Source organism: Amblyraja radiata, chromosome 28 (genome assembly GCF_010909765.2).
Source record: "Amblyraja radiata isolate CabotCenter1 chromosome 28, sAmbRad1.1.pri, whole genome shotgun sequence".
Classification (NCBI taxonomy): domain Eukaryota; kingdom Metazoa; phylum Chordata; class Chondrichthyes; order Rajiformes; family Rajidae; genus Amblyraja; species Amblyraja radiata.
Window position 1 is genome coordinate 20,467,739 of NC_045983.1, and position 24,173 is coordinate 20,491,911.

The following is a 24,173-nucleotide window of genomic DNA, read 5'->3' on the forward strand; positions in this document are numbered from 1 at the left end:
TCATATTGAATGGCAGTGCTGGCTCGAAGGGCCGAATGGCCTATTCCTGCACCTATTTTCTATGTTTCTATGCTTGAGTATATGGCAATAAAACTCGATCACTTGATTTTGAAGCATTCATGCATGGTGGAGGTATAATGTAGTCATAGAGTGATACAGTGTGAAAACAGGCCCTTCGGAGCAACTTGCCCACACCCGCCAACATGTCCCAGCTACGCCACCTGCTTTTGGTCCATACCTCCAAACCTGTCCTATCCATGTATCAGTCTAACTTTTTCTTAAATGTTGGGATGGTCCCTGCCTCAACTACCTCCTCTGGCAGCTTGTTCCATACACCCATCACCCTTTGTGTGGATAAAATTACCCCTTAAAAAGTTACCTCTTAAAAATACTTCATACAAAAAACATTGAAATCATACTTCTACAGTGCACTAAAACATGATTTTAAAACATCAAATTTCAAAAAGTTCCTACCCTGGGAGGGAGGGGGGGACACCCTTCTTCCACACCCTCTCCCCACTCGGTTGCTCCACTCCCTCACAGGGTACCCCCAAGGCCAGTGATCAGTGTTCGCACTGCCTCCCCCTTTCAAAAATGCTCCAATCCAATTTAAAGCATATATATTGCATTCAAGTGTAAGTTAAAAGACTCGTTACAGTATGCTCCATATTGCACAATTTCAAGCTGAAAAATGAAAATGTTCCGTACCAATGGGAGGGGGACACTCTCCTCTCCTCCCCCCCCCCAGTCGCTAGACTCCCTCGGGCTTGGTCTCTCGCAATTTCTCACTCCCAACTCTCACCCAATGTTGGCAGCCCTGGTTATGGCGACAACATTATAGTACTTTATTCAACTGTGTCCAGTGATTTGTATAGGGTGGACAATATTGAGACTAATGACTCAATGGTGATGATGTCACATGAGGTGTATCATGCCATGAACAAGCTGTCTAATAACAAAGCAAGTGGCTTGGATCATATCTCTGCTGAACCTCTTAAGTATGGGAGTATGAGGATAGTTCCTCTCCTTGCTATTTGTTTTACTGGCTTTATGATTCATGGCTTGTTACCAGACTCAATCTTGTCTGTTCTGTTAGTGCCGGTCATTAAGGACAAAGCTGGTAAAGTAGGCAGCCTAAATAATTACAGGCCCATAGCTTTAGCCAGCATATTGTCAAAAGTCTTAGAAAGAGTTCTGCGTGAGAGAGTAAATAAGTTTGTTAACTCCACAGATAACCAGCTTGGTTTTAAAGCTAAACATGGCACTGACGTGCATATTTGCCCTAAAGGAGATTGTAAACAAATGTGGAGGCAAAAACTCCTCAATCCTTATGTGCTTTATTGATGCTTCCAAAGCCTTTGACCGTGTTAATCACAGAGAGCTGTTTATGAGTTGGTAAAATGAGTCAAAGAGGGGTGCCTGAATACATTGTTAGAATTCTGGCCAACTGGTATGCCCACCAGACTATGCAAATAAAATGGGGCAATAGGGTCTCAGCCCCATTTGGGGTTAGCAATGGTGTTAGACAAGGGGGAATTTTGTCCCCAGTCCTTTTTAATCTTTATATTGATGATCTGTCCAAACAATTGAAAGCCTGTAATACTGGGTGCATGATTGGTAATATTTTAGTGAACCATATTATGTATGCAGATGATCTTGTGGTCTTTAGTCCATCTAGCACTGGTCTTCAGCAGCTCCTTACTATATGTTCTGTGTATGGTGTGGAACATGATATTTAATATAATGCTTGTAAGAGTACTGTTATGATCTGTGGAACCAAAGATGATAAATGTCTAAAATGTCCTGATTTTAAATTGTCTGACAATAATCTGGTGTCTGTAATAAGGTATAATATTTTGGGCATTTTATTACAGAACAAATGACAGATGATGAGGATATTTATAGGCAACGACGTATGCTGCATGTTCAGACCAACATTCTCTTGCGTAAGTTTGGTGCGTGTACAGATGTGGTGAAGATGTCGCTATTTAGAGCATACTGCACACCACTCTACACTGCGCACCTGTGGTCTAACTACGGAAAGACAAGTTTACAGAGACTAAAGGTGGCATATAACGATGCCATGAGAACACTGCTAAGGCAACCTAGATGGTGTAGTGCTAGTAATATGTTTGTGGCTGCAGGAGTCAGTACTTTAGAAGCTATCCTAAGAAATCACATGTATAAATTCATTTGCAGGATAAATGACTCTAAAAATGTAATTATTGTGGCCATGTCAAACATAAGGTTTAGCACTACACGCTACGAATTACAGTTGTGGAGACACTGGTATCGCTGTCTTGTTGCAGGACATTGATCATTCTTTTTTATTCTGGATTTTAATTCATGCATTGTGTTTTTTTTTAAATATATAATTTATGATGCTTTTATGTGATATTCTAAGATTTTATATGTATTTTATGATGTTTTTAATATGCAATGTATTTTTATGTAATGTTGTCCCTTGTCTGGACCTTGAGTCCGAAATAAAGTTTATTAATTTAAATGTAACTTGTACAAATCCACTAGCAATTGTTGAGGGCACAGTGTATGGACTAGAAAGCTTACCCTGTAAAGCAGCATATGCTTTTTCCAGTGATGTTATTCGCCTGGGTGCTGGGATGAAGAGAGAACAGAGAGAAAATCAGCTATAAAAAAATAAAACAATGAACTTTGGAGACACAAGGAACTGCAGATGTTGGAATATTGAGCAAAACGCCACGTGCCGAATGAAGAGTTCAGGCGACATCTGTGGAGGAAATGGACAGATGACGTTTCAGGCCAGGACCCTTCTTCAGACTGATCATTGTCCTGTTCATTTCCTCCACAGATGTTGCCTGACCTGCTGAGTTCCTCCAGCACTGCTTTTCTTTAAAAAAAGTGATCTTTATTATGCGCTACATTATTTTGGTTATCAGGAGCCTATCCATTTATTAAACTTTCATGTAAATATACATTAAGAGCATCTGTCTCATCTGAATATTACCTTCCTGGAAATTGTCAATCATTTTTAAAGTGGCGCTGTTTGGATGGTCCATTGGTCTATCCAAGTTATTATCACCTGATAAAGTTGAGTTGATTTTTTTAATTCACCTTCCCTGAGGTACTGTATTTTGTGCTGTTTCATATATTTTGTGTTTTTATGACTATTGGCAGATCAATTTCTCTCCTGGGATAAATGAAGTTCTACCATATCGTATCGTAGGTACGACCTTCTACCTTCAGGAGCAATGCTCCCTGTAAGAACACTCAACTAAGGCAAGCAATTTGAATAATTTAAGTTACGAGCTTTCAGTGACACAAGAAATCTCCCAGTCTGGTTGATGTAGAAGCAACACTTCTACATGTTCTACACAGTCTTCGATGTCAGTTGCCTCAGAATGTAATCACTATATCTGGGACAAGAGAGTGATATGGGCTGAGGTAAAACATGGGTCAAAGTGGAAATAATATCATGTGGACAAACCCCACTCCAGAGAACGGACTGGACTAGGGTGAAACATAATTACATACAACAGTACACTTCAGAGTTGAGAACTCATTCCTGGTACCAAAAGGTTCAAGAACTGGAGTAGTCTTTGGGATTTGATTACCTGAGTGACAAAACAATGATATACTGTAGGATCTTGGGGTCTAAGTCCATAGCTCCCTGAAAGTAGCAGTAGAAGTGGATAGACTGGAAAAGAAGGTCTATGGTGTGCTTGCCTTCATTGGTCAGGACATTGAATTTAAGAGTCAGGATATCATGTTGCAGCTTTATAAAACGTTGGTCAGGCCACACTTGGAGCTGTGTGCAGTTCTGGTCATTCCATTATCGGACAAATGTGGAGGCTTTGGAGAGGGTGCAGCCAAGATTGACCAGGATGCTGCCTGGATTACAGAGTATTAGCTACAAGGAGAAATTTTGATTTTTTTCTCTGGAACACTGGAGATCGAGGGGAGACCGAATAGAAGTATATACAATCATGAGTGGCATAGATAGGATAGAGAGGGTGGAAATAAGAAATACAAAGTTAAAGTCAGAAGGGGGAAAGTTTAAAGGAAATGTGTGGGGTGAGATTTTTAGGTAGGTGACTGGAACACACTGCCAGGGATGATGGTGGAGGCAGATGCAATAGTGGCATTTAAGAGGGTTTAAATAGGCACATTGATATGTAGGGAATGGAGGGATGTCATGCATGTGCAGGTATAAAGGATTAATATACCCTGACATAATTTTCGGCATAGAAATCGTGCGTGTTTTGTTCTATGACTGAGTGTGCAGTTTTGGTCCCCTAATTTGAGGAAGGACATTCTTGCTAGGTTAATTCCTGGGATCGCGGGACTGTCATATGCTGAGAGAGTGGAGCGGCTGGGCTTGTATACTCTGGAGTTTAGAAGGATAAGAGGGGATCTTATTGAAACATATAAGATTGTTAAAGGGCCAGTCCCACTTTCACGACCTAATTCACAACCTTTTTTACTCGTGGGCATTTTTCATCATGCTAGGAAAACGCCCCGACCTACTTGATGCCAGGAGTACCTACGACTAGCATCACGGCCTGCTACGACCTACCTACGACCTCGTGATGACCATGCTGCGAGTATGAGTCAAGGGCAAACTCGGCAGAGGTCGTGAATTAGGTTGTGAAAGTGGGACAGGCCCTTTAGAATGGTGTTGTACCTCTAATAGATGTGACAGTAACTATCGAGATAACCTGAGAAAGCTGAGATAGGCTGGGACCATTGACTTTGAAGATGCTTACCTGGTCACCAGCCGCTTGCAGTCTGGGGCCACTGACTCCAGCAGGCCAGGCTTGTCTACTGAGCTGGGTTCCAGGCCCACTTCCATGCCAGGGATGTCCACACTGCCGGCTCCGAACATCTCTTTTCTCAGCTTCCCCCACTCCTTTCTACAATTAGTCTCAAGAAGGATCCAGCCCCGAAGCATTGCCTATCCATGTCTTTCAGAGATGCTGCCTGACTCTAGCACATAGTGGGGTTTTTTTAAATTGTAAACAAGCATTGGCAGTTCCTTGTGCTTACAAGTTGCTAACAATAGTTGCTTTAAGGCACGAGCCAAAATACTAGCTTGCACCATAAAGCCTGGTCACATGAATGGACGTTTTGTGACCAGTGCATAAATGCAGCAGCAGCTTTCAGTAAACAAACCACTGTTTGAATTACAGCTGTATATGTCAGCTATGCGTGCGCGTGCCTGCGTATATGTGTATGCACACATTTAGTTTGTTGTGCGCTTCTGCGAGGATAGATCCTGCAACTTATTTGTTTCCTTAACCACATTCTACATTGAATAGTTCTCCTCAGTGGGAAAGAGATCTGAGGCGTCTCACCACTTTGGGGCAGAAAGGTGCAGTACCATTGCATGCCAGGCCAAATCCCAATGGCCAGAGATGTCGCACATGTTGAGGCAGGAATTATTTTACTTAATTCCCTAATTTCATGTTCTACCCCCATCGCAATTCTCCTTCCCTTGCCCCCTCCAACCCAACACACACATTTCTCCCACCACCCTAGTCACTGCTCTTTTCCCCCTCCTCAGACGCATATCTCCCATTCCAGAGTCCCACATTTCTCCTTTATGCACCCTATTTCCCCTCCTCTCTGTCCCCTTCCAACCACATCCCTCCCTCCCTCCTGCTTTACATTTCATCCACCCTCTGCTCTCCTCACCTTGCACCCATTATTCTCCTTTCCACTCCTAGCCTTTGTCACTTACTCCACCCACCTGCTAATCGCCTCCCCTCACCTGTATCCACCTATCACCCACCAGGCTTTGCCCCACCTTCACCTCTCTTGGCCAATGTTGGTTTTCTCCAACGTTTGTCCTTTTTGCACATGTGGGGACCTCGTTCAAACATACAGAATAGTGAAAGGCTTGGATAGAGTGGATGTGGAGAGGATGTTCCCACTAGTGGGAAAGTCTAGGACTAAAGTCAGAATTAAAGGACATTATTTTAGGAAGGAGATTAGGAAATTTTTCTTTAGATAGAGGGTGATGAATCTATGGAATTCTTTGCCACAGAAGGCTGTGGAGGCCAAGTCAGTGGATATTTTTAAGGAAGAGACACATAGATTCTTCACTAGTATGGATGTCAGAGGTTATGGGGAGAAGGCAGGAGAATGGGGTTAGGAGGGAGAGATAGATCAGCCAAAATTGAATGGTGGAGTAGACATGATGGGCCGATTGGTCTAATACTACTCCTATCACTTATGACTTAGGCACAGTTGAAAATTTTTCTCGCTCAAAGAATGGAGAGTGCAGGGTCAGTCCACATCTAGGGTTATACCGTAAGATAATCGAAAGAGCAGATGGGCTGCCTGCTCCCTCTTCCTTTCTGTTTGAGAAAGATACATGGTGAATGTTATTTGGGTTGCAAAAGGGGAAGCTTCAAGTGCCAGGAATACATTCTGGGTCTTTGGGAATTCTGAAACTGCAGTATTCCCCCAATGTTTCCCTGCTTGCAGCTGGAAAGAGTCTGTATCGAAGAAAGAGGGCAAGTAGGCACCATGTTAAATCCTGGCGTGTTCCTATCCCTGAACACCAAGGAAGTCCTTCCATCACAAGACCCAAGAGATTGGTGCGGGGGATGGGATTAATTCACCACCACCCTCCAGATTTTAAACGGAAGGAAGAGAGTGCGTAAATAATGATTTTGGAGCATTGACGATATCCTTACCAGGTTTGGGGATGAGTCCTTGGAAAGGCCTGTAAAATGACAAAAGCACAAGTTCAAGAAACCCACAGAACTATGCTTCAGAATAAAATATCATTCAAATCAATTTAAAGGAGCAAAACTCAGAAAACAAACCAATTATGAATATAGCACATGTAATATCTCTGTACACTTGCTTTGGCATTACTTACAATTCATATGTCGGTGGGGATACACAACAGTGGATAAGACGTTATTATTAACATTGGGTTTGAACCCAGGTACCAGCAAAAGGATGTGGAGAGGATGTTTCCACTAGTGGGAGAGTCGAGTACTAGAGGTCATTCAGAGCCTCAGAATTAAAGGACGTTCTTTTAGGAGGGAGATGAGGAGGAATTTCTTTAATCAGAGGGTGGTGAATGTGGAATTCTTTGCCACAGAAGGCTGTGGAAGCAAAGTCAGTGGATATATTTAAGGCAGACATAGATAAATTCTTGATTAGTACAGATGCCAGGGGTTATGTGGCAAAGGCAGGAGAATGGGGTTAGGAGGGAGAGATAGATCAGCCATGATTGAATGGCAGAGTAGACCTGATGGGCCGAATGGCCTAATCCAACTCCTATCACATGATCTTATAAAGAATGAAATATAGAACCTTCATGGTACGGGGGACTAGATTCATCGAATTATCTAATGAGGACCCATCATTTTTCCTGTAGCTCTTTTTTTTCACGTCCACTTCCAGTTCTCGTGTGACACCTCTGATTGACTTTGCTGTCATCACCATTCAGAGATCTGCTTTCCCTCATAACCTTGCTGTATCTTTTGCCCATCAATCTGAATCTGTACGGTACTTGAGCTGCTCACTAATGGGAACATCTTCCCTCATACTTTAAGCCTGATATGATCCCCTGTCAAATCTCAGTTGAATTATTTTTGTTCCAAACGACAACCCCTGTCACGCCAGCCTACAATCCCCATCCCTGGAACTATTCGATTCAATCTTTATCTGCACCCTCTCCAGGATCTTCATAGCATTCCCCAGGTATGGGGGTCAAATCTAAACATAATACTACTGTTATGAACTAACCAGTATTTAGTAAAGCTCACCAACATCTTCTTGTTCCTGCTCTCTATGCTTATTCTTCAAGTATTCCTTGACCTTGCTTGCTTTACTAACGGCTCCCTCAATAGGCCCTGCCACGTTTAAATATGTATTGGCTCAGCCACTTCTGTTCTTGCACACCCTTCGGCACTGTACGATTTATCTATGTAGTATTTCCATGTTCTCTGCCCATGTATCACTTTGGAGTAACACAGTGGTGGTGCAGCTGGTAGAGCTGCTGCCTCACAACGGCAGAGACCCGGATTTGTCTTTGACCTTGGGTACTGCTTGTGTGGAGATTGCATGTTCAACCTGTGACTGTGTGGGTTTCCACCCAAATCCCAAAGACCAGTGGATTTGTAGGTTAATTGGCCTCTGTATAATTGGCTCAACTGTGTTGGATGTGGATGAGAAGGTCAGATAATATACAACCAGTGTGAATGTGTGATCAAAGATCAGCCTGGACTCGGTGGGCTGAATGGCCTGTTTCCATGCTATACCGCCAAACTAAAAAAATCTTCATGCTTCATTGCATCAAATTTAATCTGCCATTGGTCTGCTTTGTTCCCCCATCTGGGTTCTCTTGAATTCTGTATTATTGTCCTCTCATTCTTTTTTAAATCACACCAAGTTTTGCGTGCTATGCAAATTTCAAATTTCTACCCAGTATACCCATATCCAAGCCACCAAAATGTGTCAAAAGCAGTGGGGTCACCAAGTCAACCATACTCCAGTATAAAAAAGCAACCATTTCCCATGACTGTTTTTGTCTCAAGGCCAATTTCCTATCCATGTTGTTTACTGGCTATGGGTCTAGTTTTTCTTTCTCACATTAGTCTTCTGAAAATGTAGATATAGAACATCTGCTGCCTCCCTTTGTCATCTTTCACTGCGGCCTCGTGAAAAATATTCAATCAGAATGGTCAGACATGATTTGTCTTGAAAAATCTGTGCAGGCCCTCCTTTATTAACCCAAACTTCACCAGGTGCCCATTCATCTCTTTTCTCCTGGGGTTATGGTTTTTCAAGCTTCAACGCCACTGAGATTAAACTGCATGGTCTACAGTTGCCTGGCATACCCATTAACTCTTATTTGAACAGAATGTTACATTTTCCAGATCTTTGGCAACTCCTATGTACTATGACTGGAAGATTACACAAACCTTTCTCCGATCTCTACCAATGCTTCTCCCAGCATCCACGAACATGTCATTTTAGCACTGTGACTTGTTTAGTTTAGTTTACAGAGATACAGCATGGAAACAGGCCTTTTGACCCATTAAGTCCACACCCACCATCGATCACCCTTTCACACTAGTTCTGTTTTCCCACTTTCTCATCCACTCCCTGCACACCAGGGGCAATTTACAGAGACCAATTAAACTACAAATGCCCACGTCTTTGGGATGTGGGAAAAAACCCACAAGGTCACAGGGAGAAAGTGCAAACTCCACAAAGACAGCACCCAAGATCAGGAATGAACCCGGTTCTCTGGCGCTGTGAGGAAGCTGCTGTACCAGCTGTGCCACGTTACTTTAAGCTCGTGGTAGTTCCTCGATGACGTTCACCTCATCCAGCATCATTACCACCTTCCTTTCTGCTGAGATTCTGATACCATCCTTTTCCACACCAAAGACCAATGCAAGTTTAGCATTCCAGTCACAGCCCCCATCTCTACGAGCAGGTTTAATTTCACCTTCATTTGTCCCATCTTTCTTCACATTCCATACCTATTTGCCTTCAGAAGATTCCCTCTTATGTAAACGATCCTTCTAGTCAATCCTATTTTCCTCTTATCTTTAGCTTATCAATACCCGAAAATTCAATTGCATCCTTTGTGATGTCCCGGACTGATGCAATGGTGGGTGCCAACGGTGATTCTGGTGTATGGCCACCACCTAGAACTCCAATTATCACCATGTGCATTTTTCGGTGGGGAGAGGACATCTCAAGGATATTCTCTCTGTAGCAGTGATGACTCCCTACCGCCCAGCACCTTTGCTGAACACCTTGCACCAAGAATACTCAACGGTACCCTGATGTGGCCTCGAAGAACTAGAAGCCGAAGAAAAGAAGTGGAAGCCAAATAACTGAACGGAAACAAAGCCGAAATGCCAACTAACCGAAAGGGTTGGACGCCTAAAAGCAAACTTGCCGATAGGCCGCTATGCTGAAACGGCAACTCACCGAAAGGCTGCGTCACCTACAAGCCAACTCAACGAAAGGCCGCTCTGCCGAAAAGTCAAATAACGGACATGACGTTGCCGGGACTTGTCAGCGATTGGTCCAGACCCCCTTGTCCATCACATCATTGGCTGATGGAGACGGGAGGGTGAGGGTCATTTCCCCACACAATCCATAGATGACAGGGCACTCTGAACCTGAGCAGAAAGTTGTAAGCGGCCAAAGAAGCGCATCCCTCGGGACAGCCCCCACTCTCCCACGGCCACGGCCGCCCTCCGCTTCGTCTCCCCCGTGTGGCCGCACTGTTACAGGCTGTGCGTTGGCAGCCCCCGCGCACACACACACGGGGCCGGGTGGAACTGAGGTGTGGGACAGGCTGGTCCCTCCGCCCACCCAGAGTCCCCGACTGCGATGCACCACCATCGGACCTCAAACCCCCACACCAGGGTGATTCACCCCCCTGACCCCCAGACCCCGATCCACACACAGGATGATTCACCCCCCTGACACCCACACCGAGTGATTCACCCCCCCCCCCCACACTGGCCGCGGGGACAGACGGCTTGGGGCATTGGCAGCCATAGTAAATCGCTTATAAAACATGGGGGGTGGGGGGGGAGACACAAATTCCCTGGCGGGCCAATGACAAGTTTGCATGACAACAAACAATTTTATCTCCTCCCACTCCCCCCCCTTGACAACAAGAAGCATGTTTTATTACTTGTTTAAACACAGTAATACCGTCTGGTTGCCTGCGTAACGCACACAAGCTCCATCGCTCAAAACACCAGAGAATCTGTTTTAACTGAAGATGGACACAAAAAGCTGGAGTAACTCAGCGGAACAGGCAGCATCTCTGGAGAGAAGGAATGGGTGACGTTCCACACACGTACTCAACACCCAGCCTTGCCCTTCCATGAATCAGGCTTTTGTTTTCACCACAACATGGCTGCTATCCTTACCATTCTCCCAGCCATCTGGCAACATATGGAACATATACACATGCACTCAAACCTGATCTGATATAGACACTTGATTATTCACAGACACCAATCCTGTTCACTAATTACTCACAACCTTCAATTGCTGTTATCTGGTTAATTAGATCTGCTGGATCCATAAACGGATTAATCAGTGGGTTTTTTTTAAAACCTGTTTACTTACTGCTCCCATGCTGCCAGTAAGTAGTGTTTGGAGCTTCTCACTTCCACCAACCTATTACACTTATCTTCTTTCACCCATTCCTTCTCTCCAGAGATGCTGCTTGTCCCACTGAGTAATTCCAGCTTTTTGTGTCTATCTACACTTCTTTGTTCTTTTCATTATGGCTATTTCATTATTAACCAGCAGACGCATTACCTAATTACAACTCCCATTTTATCAACTGGTTCATTAATATCACGCGGTAATATATCTACTTACAGTTCCCAGTTGCCATCATGTGATTACTTATAGCTTTATGTTGCTACGGCTTGGTTACTCACAATGTCATAGGTAGCAGTTGGTATTACCTGGTTATAGTGAACTTGATTTTGTCAGCCTACGGCCAAGATTCTCTCCAAGTTCTGGGATCCAAACGTACAGGGTTTTCGGAACGGAATGCCAGGTGGAAGCCCCTCGATTATAACTGAGCCTGGGTTGCTTTTGATTCTCTTATATGGAACTTGAACAGGGTACTTTATACCCAAAGCTTCACCTGTGTAAAAACGATAAGTGCAACCTTAACTCCAGTTTGTGTTTCTGCTTCATCGAGCGCATGAGTCAACAGGATTGTCAGAAACTACAAGAGCATAATTTTCCCAAATGGAGAGTAACCAAAGTCAGGAGTAGCAGCAAAGCAATTCTCCACAGATCATTTCGTCAGAGGGTGGTGAATCTGTAGAGTTCTTTGCCACAGAAGGCTGTGGAGGCCACGTCAATGGATATTTTCAAGGCAGATATAGATTGATTCTTGATTAGTAAGGGTGTCGGGGGGGGAGGGTTATCGGGAGAAGGCAGGAGAATGGGGTTAGGAGAGAGAGATAGATCAGCCATGAGCGGAGTAGTCTTAATGGGCCGAATGGCCTAATTCTGCTCCTATAACATGACCTTATGATAATTCTCATTCACTACAAAACAAAGCACGACAGTTTGTGAAGCTGCTCCCTCACTGCTCCAGAGACCTGGGTTCGGTTTCGACCTTGTGTCCTGTTTTGTGTGAAGTTTGAACGTCCTCCCGATAACTGGGTGGGTTTCTTCCGGCTGCTCTGGTTTCCTCCCACACCCCAAAGACGTGGGAGGCTGCTGGTTAATTGGGCACTCTAGATTTCCCCTATGTGTTGGAGAGAGGTAGGCGAGTTGGGGAAGTTGATGTGAATGTGGGGAGAATAAAACTGGAGCCAATATAGGATTAAAATAAATAGGTCATTGATTGATAGCCAGTGCAGACTCTGCGGACCAAAGGGTGTGTTTCCATGTTGTATCTCTCGAAAACTCTATGACTGATGTATCCTCAAAATAATCTGTGCACAGACACAGAACTTAGAATTGGTAGAAAAGATTTAAATCAAAGAAATGTGATCTAAATACTGCTGGAAATATTGTTAGGCTAGGAAATGATTGCAATGGTGCTCGTGCAGAAGATGCCATGGTAATCATCTGTCTCTGAGATATTGGCCCAATATTTGTACTTCACTGTGTCAACTTTCAAGTACGAAATTGATTCTCCAAATGAGAATATGTAGAATTGGGGATACTCTAGGACTAAGGTTTAAGTATTCTGTTTGGAGTTAAATTTCACTTTTCTTACTGTGACATCATCATTCTTGTAAAACATGTGATGTTTGATGCTATTGTGATTGGCTAAGATGTATTATGCTGTGTATGATTGTCATGGGTGGAAAGATTATCCCATGTGATACTGTCTAGAATTGGTCTTGAATTATCCCCCTTTGTGAGTTACCTCCCACTGTATTAATCATATATATATATATGCTAACTCCTTTGTTTGAGCACATGTTTCTCTGTGATTGTGCTGGGAGAGCTTCCCAGAACAGGACAGAGAAGCAAGGTCACCTAGGTGAAAGAAAAAATATTTAAAGTATTCTCGTCGGTGTTTTCACTGAACGGACTATTGATTGATTATACCTTTAATAATCCTTTACAGGAAATTACAGTGCCACGACAGCTTCAAGACAGACATAACACCACACATTTCCTCAAATGGCTTCCATACTTAACAAGTTAAAATACAAGTTAAAATACAAGTTAAAATACAATTAATTAAAAAAAAGTGCAGTTATTTATGCGCATTATATAACCTTATAGCAGCTGGTAAACAGGACTTCCTATGTCTCTCAGTTTTGCACATTGGTGCAATCAGCCTCTGACTGAAGATGCTGCTCTTGATCACCTTCAGGGCATGGAGTGGGTGAGTGGGGTTGGTCATTATTGAACCCAGTTTGTTCAGAGTTCTGGCCTCTGCCACCTGCTGGACCGTTCGTTGCTCAGCCCCGACCACTGAGCCGGCCTTCCTGATTAGCTTGTCCAGTCTGTTTTTGTCCGCTATGCGGGCGCCATCTCCCCAACAGGCCACAGCAAAAAACAGAGCACTGGCCACCACTGAATGGTAGACACTGCACAGTAGGGGTTGGCAGATGTTAAAGGGATATAAATACCGGAATTATCATAAAGGACAACTTTTGGAAAGGGAAACATTTGATCAGAGTACACTCTGGTAACTGCATAAAACAGGTGCTAAGCTTTGTGGATAACAGACCTGGTCTGATTATAGATCCCTGACAAGAGTCTGCTTTGGAATTAGTGAAATCGGAAATAACTGCAATAAAGGCAATAAGTTAATCTCGATGTGCAGGCACTTAATGTTCAATTGACCACAAGACAAATAATTCCACTCAACATGAGAATTAGATGTTGATTCATCACTCAGTCCTATGACATCTTTTATGCCTTTATTTTAAAAATAGAATCTCATTGTACAAGGCTACTATATACTGCAGCCAAGATTATGTGCTCAGATCCCTGAGTGAACTTGAACTCTTGACCCTCTAATTCAGATAAAAATGCAATTACGTAAATCAAGTCAGTGTTTAGCAATTGCGACACTGTGCGGTGCTGGCCTGGGTTCCTGGGTCTGTAGTTACTGCTCATACCTAGGCTGATAGTATAGGAAACAGTGCAAGAATTCCTCACAGTAAACAGGCATTACATGACCATTGAACACTGTTCGGGCGGCACAGTGGTACAGCTGATAGAGCTACTGGTTCACAATAGACAATAGGTGCAGCAGTTGTCCAAATTGATACTTCCCACCTGACATTGCCCACACCTCTGCCCTATTCTGTTACACCCTGAACAGGCGAAGGGTTGAAGTTTTGGAACTGTGGTCCCAACTGATCGTCTCATTCAAGAATGATCTATCAATGAAGTGATTATGGTGACCAAGACCCTCACCAAATCCCACAACTTACGCATCTCAAACAATATAAAGCCGTTCATGAACAGAATAGCAAGTAAAACTGGGATACAGTACATGGCTTCTGACCACACAGATCGAGCTGCCTTGTAAACCAGTGATGGAGGATTGATGTTGCCACTTGCCATAAGGGGCAGTGGACAGATAGCTATCCTTGCTGTACTGCCCTGGGTTTCCTCTCATGTTCTCCAGCTAACCCTCCCCGTGTTTACGTTCTTAAGTGGGAGACATATTCCAGTCCAATTGGGGTATATTATAGTTTTCTTGTCTAGAGAAGCCTAAAGCTGTTGCAATGGCCATGGGCTGGTTTGCTTGACGTCAAAGACTTCTTAGGTAAAACAGAAAATTAAATTCCCCATGCACCCAACCACCTGCCCAACACAATACAAAAGCCCTGGTGCTTTCCCCAGATGGGTCTGAACTGACTCTACAGATTTCCAGTCTTTGCTATTCATTTTCAGCGGAGAAAGAGACAAGTTTCCCATGGAACATGGTGGCAGGCAGCCGACTCACACAGGTTTGCACCAATACACAATGGCAACATAGAAAATAGGTGCGGGAGTAGGCCATTCGGCCCTTTGAGCCATTCAATATGATCATGGCTGATCATCCAAAATCAGTACCCCATTCCTGCTTTCTTCCCATATCCCTTGATTCCATCAGCCCTAAGAGCTATATCTAACTCTCTCTTGAAAACATCCAGTGAATTGGCCTCCACTACCTTCAGTGGCAGAGAATTCCACAGATTCACAACTCTCTGGGTGAAAATGTTTTTCCTCATCTCAGTCCTAACTGGCCCACCCCTTATTCTTAAATTGTGACCTCTGGTTCTGGACTCCCCCAACATGGGGAAACATTTTCCTGCGTCTAGCCTGTCCAATCATTTAAGAATTTGATATCTTTCTACATGATATCCTCTCATCCTTCTAAACTCCAGTGAATGCAAACCCAGTCGACCCATTCTTTCATCCTTGCTCTGATTACATTCTAAATGCTGCACAGTAGAGCAATTGAAATTACCATATTTCCGGTTGAACAGGTCCTGTACTTGTTCACGTAGATTGTTGGCAATGTCTACCCTGGTCAGCTTTGCATCATAATTTTCTGCAAATAACAAAATCACAAAAATTGAGCTGGGCTTCAGATTTCACATTATTGTGGCCATGAGAGATGGCAACCATTTTTGTTTGCCTTTACAGATATCACATGGCAAGATCCCAAGATCTTCACAGGGAACATTCCATGGGTGTTGTGTTCAAAAAGGAACTGCAGATGCTGGAATATCGAAGGTACACAAAATTGCTGGGGAAACTCAGCGGGTGCAGCAGCATCTATGGAGCGAAGGAAATAGGCGACGTTTCGGGCCGAAACCCTTCTTCAGACTCCATGGGTGTTGCTCACTCCATGGGTGTTGGTGTGAGCATTTGCAGTTGGTCTGAATGCACAGGATAGTGACCCTAGGGGCCCTTTAATAATTTGTTGCCATTGTAGGCAACCTTATCTTCAAACATCAGACTAGAATGAGCTCTTCTCATTTTAAAGGGATTTTCAAGGTGGCACAGTTGTAGAGGTGGCCTTACAGTGTCAGAGATCCAGATTTGATCCTGACTTCAGCTGCTGTCTGCGCGGAGTTTGTACATTCTCTCTATAACCGCATGGGATTTCTCCAGATGCTCCGGTTTCCTCCCACATTCCTAAGACATTCCTAAGTAGGCTAATTGGCTTCGGTAAAATTATAAGTTGGCCCTTGTGTGTAAGATAGTGTTAGTGCACGAGGTGATCGCTGGTTGGCAAAGAGCCTGTTTCTGAGCTGTATCTCTAAAGTCTAAAATTCAGTCACTGGATTCATAACACACTGTTATTTGGTTTCGCTGTATCAGTTTCAGCACAATGTGTTCCACTGATCTAAGAAGGCTTTCAATACATTTTGTACATCTCTCACTCTCATTCTCCTTGTAATTTACTTCTAACTGAATATTTCTCTTTCCAAGTTCTGATTGATGAGACGATTACTCTGTTTCTCTTTCTGCGGACACTGCCCGGATCTGCTGTGCATTTTACGGCACGTTTTGCTTTCATTCGTTATAACATGAATTGAGAGTTGGCTCACAGATAGAAAATAAAATGTAGAATGAACTAGGTCCCCCTCAGGTTGGCTGTCTGTGACTAGTGGGATACTGTGTGGATTGGTGGCCGAGTCCCAAATGTGCTGATACAGTAAAACTATGTGAGAATGTGAGCCGTGATCAAAATACAAAGGGGCTGCAAAGGGGAATCGGGCAGATTGAATGAATTATTGCTTCAGAACCGTCATTGCTTGGACGAGTCTTCTCCAGAGGTAAGGTCAAGAGAAATAAAAAATCCCCTCAAAATTATTTTTTCGCTGACAGGATCTTATACACGTAGAAATTTGCCGAAATCATGCTTCTCTGGGTTAATTCGAGTTGGAACACACAGTGTATTTTTGTTGGAATAGCACAAATGTATTTCTAGGTCAGAGAGTGCTGTTGCTGCTTTCTGCTCCCAGAATAAGTGCTGGAGTGAAGGCAATCCACCAGTATCCTGGAAATGAGACCGTCTTCCACTTAAAGTCCACGCCCCTTGATAATGGATAGTGCTTTATATTCTCTGCGGCAGTACTGCAGCTGTGTTGATTCCCTGTGATTATGTTACACCGCTAACCATCAGCAATAAGCACCCAGCAGCTCACCAAGGCACAAGGTGAATTCTTTTTTCTTACCTGGGATCGTCACTTCAATGATATTAAGGGAATTGTTTGATTTATTTCCATCTGAGTTTGTCACGTGCTTCACTGTTGCTTTGTCTGGTATTTCTAATACAAGAAACAAAGTGACATTAGAATGAAGGTGCAGCTGAAGAATTGGTAATCCTCCCACTCCAGCACCCGCCTGCGTGTGTGTGTGTGTGTGTGTGTGTTTACAGAGTACCATGCTTGCATATTGTCTTGTGCTGCTGCAAGTAAGAATTTCATTGTTCTGTCTGGGACACATGACAATAAAACACTCTTGACTCTCTGATTTCAAGGAGAAGTCAAATGACGTATGTGGGGGAGGAGGGGGGGGGGAGGAGGGTTGTGACGAATGGAAACTGGGTCAGACGAGAGGAATGGGAGGAGACTCGACCAAGCACAAAGGCAGGCTTTGACCAGTGAGCTGCATTTCTACTCCTGCGCTATATATTCTCCGCCTTAAAAGGCTTGATAACGCCAACGTCATCTGCCTGCCGGATCTCGTGAGGTGTCAGCAGTATGACTGCTGGGAGCCAGGTCACAGATGCTGATCCTACAGAGTTAAAATGGCAAAACACAGCACCTACAATGGTTCTCAGTGAGGTTTGTGAAATTCAGGCAAAGACAGCCTGTTTGTCACCAAGGAGACTTGCCAAACATTCTTAAAGCCTCTCCATAGACTGGAGCATGATACGCACATCACAATTATATAACTTAATTAGGCGGCTTCCTATATAACACTCAGTCTGTTGAAAACCAAGTCTTTTCTCGTGGCCCTATGTACAAATCTTTCACTGTTGTCTATGAGTTGTCGGTGCTCCCTGCCATGGAGTGGTTTGGTCTGTTTGCTGCTCAGGAAGTGGTTTCACCCACTGAATGCTGCAGGGAGCCCGACAGCCTGTTAACTGATTGCTGGTGAAATCCTGCTCTTCCCTACAGCTGTGTGCAAGGGGTTTCCTGCAGGGACAGGGCTACTGTGTTCATTTGAACTACTCCGGGAAGAGCAGCAAGAGATTTTTCAATGTGGCTTCACCCAGAAAAAATGGCCACCATTTAGTGATGGTTTTACAGTATTGGTTACCAGCTGCACTATCATGGATTATTTAACAGTCATGGACAGTCGGGGTGATTACAGGATGAAATCTAACCTCAGTTTTCATCTAACCTAGATCTACATTTTCCGAAAGCTTGTGAGAGGAGTAACAAATGGTTGGGAGTGAATTTAAGTTTGGAATCCAGTCAAAAGGCTCAGACGGTTTATATATAAAGACGGGGCTCGGGCATGTGATCCTGAAACAGAGACTCTATTCTGAGCTCTGTCAGGCCAAGAAATTTCTATGGAGGCAGAGAAAACATATTCAAGGACGTTCTCAGAATTCCCTTGAAAGAGTGCAGCATATTCACCAACTTATTGGAATCTCGGGCCCGGGGTCTCTCAAAATGGAGAGGCAGCCGTATACGGGATGGCAATGAGACACTGGGAGCTCAGTGTAATCAACAGAAAAAGCTCATGATGTCTCCAAAATACCCGCTCCACGGCACTGTCAGGCACTCCCTGCCTCACCTGTGGCAGAGTCTGCAAGTCCCACATTGGCCTCATCAGGCATCTCCGAGCTGGAGTGGAAGCAGGCCATCCTCGATCCCAAGGGACTGCCTGAGGAGGAGGAGGAGGAGGAGGAGAAGTTAAATATGATGAACGGACAAGAGGATAAACTTCTTTTATCTGGTTTTAGTTTTAGGTTTAGAGATACAGCGCAGAAACAGGCCCTTCGTCGCCCTTCGGATCCGCGCCAACCAGCGATCCCCGCATATTAACACTATCCTACACACACTAGGGACGATTTTTACATTTACCAAGCCAATTTACCTACGGACCTGTACATCTTCGGAGTGTGGGAGGAAACCAAAAATCTCGGAGAAAACCCACGCAGGTCACGGGGAGAACAAACAAACTCCGTACAGACAGCACCTGTAGTCGGGATCAAACCCAGGTCTCCGGCGCTGAAAGCGCTGTAAGGCAGCAACTCTACCGCTGCGCCACTGTGCCTAACTAGTTATAAACTTGTATTGCACTAACCTGCTTGCATCTGCCTCTTCAGTTGCGTTGCTTCATCTTTCACAGGGTCCGCACGGGGTTCCTGGGTTGATGCTGGAATAAGCACAAAGGTGATAAAATCGATGGGAAATCCTTCTCCGTGTTTGCTTCCATTGTCCGACTTGTTCGTTTTGCATGACAGCAGTGCAAGGTAAACAAGTGTCTCTGCCTGCCTCACATCTCCAAGGCAGATTGATTGGGAACCTACCTTGATCTACCTTGCACCACTCAAACTGATAGCTCGATTCTTGATGCAGTAAAGGTTCAAAGGTCTGTTTATTGTCCACTTGTACCAATTAAGGTACACAGTGAAACTCGAATCACCCCAATCCCTCACACAGTCTGACGGAAAATGAAGGCCGCTTCACAGTTTGGAAAAAGACTGCACCTGACTAGTCACTGCAACCCAGCATGGCAATGAAAAGCTCAACCATTCCATTTTACTTATTAATTCCCCCGGGACATCCTGTATAGGGCAGTAAATGTAATGATACAAAACAGTAAAATGTAATGATTCAGAAATCAGTGGCTGGGTGCGCAAATTGCTCATCCTTATTGACGACTTGTATTAACCACTCAGTAATGCTGACCATATTCATTTACTTGATTTTTACTCGGTGAACTGCCCGTTTCTTTGGGCATTGGGCAAGTGACCCTTTCTTAGCCCCTCCAACTACCTTTCACCCTGCTCTCCTCCCCTGCCATGGCCCTCGCCTCTGCTACAGGGCTTGGTGATTTGACCGTCTACCACTAGAAATGGCATAGAGTCACGAGACTGTATGACGAGCTGCTGGAGCAAACCTGCTCATTATTCATGCATCCACATAACATGAAAGATTAACCCCCGGCTTCTCTTCTCCAATTCCCCTAAACCCCCCGCACCGTCTCCTGCGTTCACAGCTTCAGCCGCAAGTTAATGAGTTCTTGGTCATGAAGATGCAACCACCCTTTGACCTTCCTCATTCTGAAGAAGGGTCTTGACCCAAGACGTCACCCATTCCTTCTCTCCAGAGATGCTGCCTGTCCTGCTGAATTACTCCAGCATTTTTTGACTATCTGACCTTCCTTTGCTGCTTTCCATCCTTTTCCTGAATTTCCAGCCTTTTCCAGTTTCTCTCTAATCCCTGACATCATCTTGTTCATGAAACCCACTTCCTGTTCCCTCCATCATATAGCTGACCATATGGCAGCGCCCCTGGCTAGCCTCCATGTTAGCTCCTATGGTAAACAATTTCCATTCCTCTGATGACGTGCCCTTCAAATCAGGCTTGTTGGTTTTGTCTGAGGCCACAGCACCACTGAGTGGTGGCTACAAGAACAGCAACAGCTTCATACACAAGGATTCAAATATGTTGGGCATGCAAGTAATCCTGACTAGAATGGGTGTCAAGGGTTATGGGGAGAAGGCAGGAAAGTGTGATTAGGGGGCAGAGATCAGCCATGATTGAATGGCGGAGTAGACTCGATGGGCGGAATGGCCTAATTCTACTATAACTTGTGAACTTGTATTTCATAAATGAATCTTTGGTAACCTTACAAATAATAGAATAGTAGTCATACAACACAGCAACAGGCCCTTTGGCCCATCTTGCCCATGCCGACCATCGTATCCATCTATACTATTCCCATTTACCTGCTCCTGCTCTGTAGGTATCTAAGCCTTGTTGATTGAAGTGCTCTTCTAGACACAATGTTGTGACAGTCTCCCTCTCCACCCCCCTCTCAGGCAGCACATTCCAAACAGCTTCTGGGCAAAACATTTCTCCTTTATATCCCCTCTAAACCTCTTGCACCTTACCTTAAACCTCTGCACTCAGGTTACAGACATTTTTGTTACGGGGAGACGTTTACTATTGTCTACCCTATCTATGCTCTTCATAATTTAGTCAGCTAAGTTTCCTCACCGGTCAATCTGGCCATCCCAGAGCGTTTGTAGAAACAATACAACAAAGTGATTAGTGCATGCAAATTTGACCTTTGATAAACCTCGCTCTGTCACATGCCACAATATAAGGAAGTCCTCTTTATTTATCAAATAACCTTTTCCCAGTTGTGAATTCTCAGTCTTTGTATTTTAGGAATTGACTTGTTATTGCAGAACCACAGAATAGGAAGGAAGGAACTTGCCTGCTCCTGTACTTTTGCTCTACAATATTCTAAAGCAATGCATCAAGATCGTTCCACTGCATTTACCTTGTCCCCACTGTTACATTGTTTTAACCGGGGGGTCAGATTTTGTAAGACTCATTGTTCTATTTAGCTGGAAGCAAAACAATTAATTACATCTTCTAAGAGTGACTGAGTGATATCCTCTGTGTGTCCAAGCAGAACAGACAGAGAGAGATAGAGAAAGAGAGACAGACAGAGAGATAGACAGAGAGAGAGGGAGACTGACAGACAGAAAGAGTCAGAGAGAGAGACATAGAGAGATACAGAGAGAGAGAGAGACACTGAGAGAGACACTGAGAGAGAGACAGACAGACATAGAGACAGACAGAGAGAGGCACAGAGATAGAGAGAGAGAGACAGACCGAGACAGACAGAGAGATAGAGAGACAGAGCAAGACGTGCACAGAGAGACATAGATCTCCCAATGTACATTTGCCAGTGTAATCTGCCAATCACAGGAATAACTCCACAGAGCTGAAGTTTGAGTCTGCTCCATTTCATCTCTCTTTTATTGTTGCAAAAATCCATATTGGAAACCTCACACTCCATCTACTGTCCCACACAGCTGTAGGTTGGCACAGTGCCGCAGAGAGTGGAGCTGCTGCCTCATATTCCCCGAGACTGAGCATCAATTCTGTCCTTTGGTGCTGTCTGGGTGGAGTTTGCATGTTCTCCCTGTGGCTGCATTGATTTCTCCCGGTTGCTCCGGTTTCCTCCCACATATCAAAAACATACGGGTTTGTAGGCTAATTTATCACTATAAAAGTGTCCCTTGTGTGAAGGCGAGTGGTAGAATCGTGGAGGGGGGTGGGGGGATTGCTGGGAATACGAGGAGGACAAATTGCTGTTGAATGTGTGAAAGTGGGTACAGGTACTTGATGGCCAGTGTGCACTTGGAAGGGCGACAGGACTATTTCTGTGCTGTATCTCTTGATGACCCTATCTCTATTCCTGCACATTTATCATTCAATGTCAACCAACACCTCCTTTGTGCAAAGTACTGCTCATTAAACAGCACACAGAAAGGAGTCTGAAGAAGGGTTTCGGCCCGAAACGTCGCCTATTTCCTTCGCTCCATAGATGCTGCTGCACCCGCTGAGTTTCCCCAGCAATTTTGTGTACACAGAAAGGCTTGGTCTGATCTTAACTGCTATTTGTCACCTGGTCTCAGCCTAAGAGAGATATTCCCTTTGCTCTACCTTAACCTTCAATACTACCTAGTCAAACGCATGCTCTCCCTCTCTTTCCCTCATTTCTAAAACCCTGTTGGGTGGCACGATGGCGCAGTGGTAGAGTTGCTGCCTTACAGCGCTTGAGACCCGGATTTGATCCCGTCTACGGGTGCTATCCGCACAGCTTGTACGTTCTCCGCGTGACTTTTCTCCAAGATCTTCGGTTTCCTCCCACACTTCAAAGACCTACAGGTTTGTAGGTTAATTGGCCTGGGTTTGTATACTTGGTTTAAGTGTAAATTGTCCCTAGTGTGTGTAGGCTTGTGTCAATGTGCAGTGATCATTGGTCGGTGCAGACTCGGTGGGCCGTAGGGCCTGTTTCCACACTGTATCTCTAAACTAAAAAACGAAACTAAACCCAAACTGTTAACTATTTTTCTCTCCAAATGCCTGATCTCCTGAGTACTTCCGGCATTTTCTGCTTCCAGATTTCCAGCTAGTGTGGTTCCTCAAATTTTTATAGGTCAGATTATTAGGATATCCACTCAGCACTCTTTGTAGGAACATGTGCTGTGCGATAGGCTCTACATTATAACGTCCTTACCTCCTGCATTGGTTCTTTCCTTGCACGTTTCTTGCATGTCTTCCAGTAGGAGTTCTGGCCTGAGAGTGTAAGATTAAAGTGTTAATCAGGAATTTAACTTTGATCAAATAAAGCCAATGTTCTGCCTTTTTTTAATGCAAAATAAACCCAAACAGTATAGGTATTGGCTTATTATTATGAAGATAGACACAAAATGCTGGAGTAACTCAGCGGGACAGGCAGCATCTCTGGAGAGAAGGAATGGGTAACGTTTCGGGTCGAGACCCTTCTTCAGACTGAAAGTCACCAGGAAAGGGAAACGAGATAAATAGAAGATGATATAGAGAGATAAAGAACAATGAATGAACGATATGCAAAAAAGTACTGATGATAAAGGAAACAGGCCATCGTTAGCTGTTTGTTGGGTGAAAATGAGAAGCTGGTGCGTCTTGAGTGGGATTGGGGTAGAGCAGAAGGAATGCCGGGTTTACTTGAAGTTAGAGAAATCAATATTCATGTTATCATGTGTACTGGGGTACAGTGAAGAGCTGTGTTTACTTGGTATCTAGTCAAATCATACTGTACATGAGTGCAATCAAACCATACACATGGCCAACAGGTAATGCAAAGACAGAAATACCAGAGTGCAGAATATAGTGTTAGAGTATTATAGCTTAGAGTATTACAGTTAATTAGAAAAAAGTGCAAGGTCCATAATGAAGTAGGGTGGAAGATCGCAACTACACATTAGTTTATGGAACGATCATTCGGTAGACTCATAACAGTGGGGAAGAAGGTATTCCTGAATCTAGAGAAAAGGGAATGACCACATTATAAAAGGTCCTTGATTATGTTGGCTGCTTTCATGAGGTGGAATCGATGGTGCCAAGGCTGATTTGTGGGACGTATTGGGCTACATTGACAACTCTGCAATTTCTTATGGTCTTGGGCGGGCCGACCTGGTTCCAAACCAAGATGTGATGTAT

General features: G+C 44.1%; 1 protein-coding gene across 1 annotated transcript in view; it reads right to left on the reverse strand.

The window, feature by feature from the left end:
* Positions 1 to 24,173, reverse strand: part of LOC116988958 (general transcription factor II-I repeat domain-containing protein 1) — a 124,068-nt gene that overhangs the window by 20,660 nt on the left and 79,235 nt on the right. Inside the window, 9 exon segments of the mRNA XM_033046018.1 lie at positions 2,569 to 2,616; positions 6,681 to 6,709; positions 11,457 to 11,485; positions 11,487 to 11,641; positions 15,440 to 15,523; positions 17,160 to 17,252; positions 18,733 to 18,822; positions 19,246 to 19,317; positions 23,209 to 23,267. Coding sequence (XP_032901909.1) covers positions 2,569 to 2,616; positions 6,681 to 6,709; positions 11,457 to 11,485; positions 11,487 to 11,641; positions 15,440 to 15,523; positions 17,160 to 17,252; positions 18,733 to 18,822; positions 19,246 to 19,317; positions 23,209 to 23,267 — 659 coding nt within the window.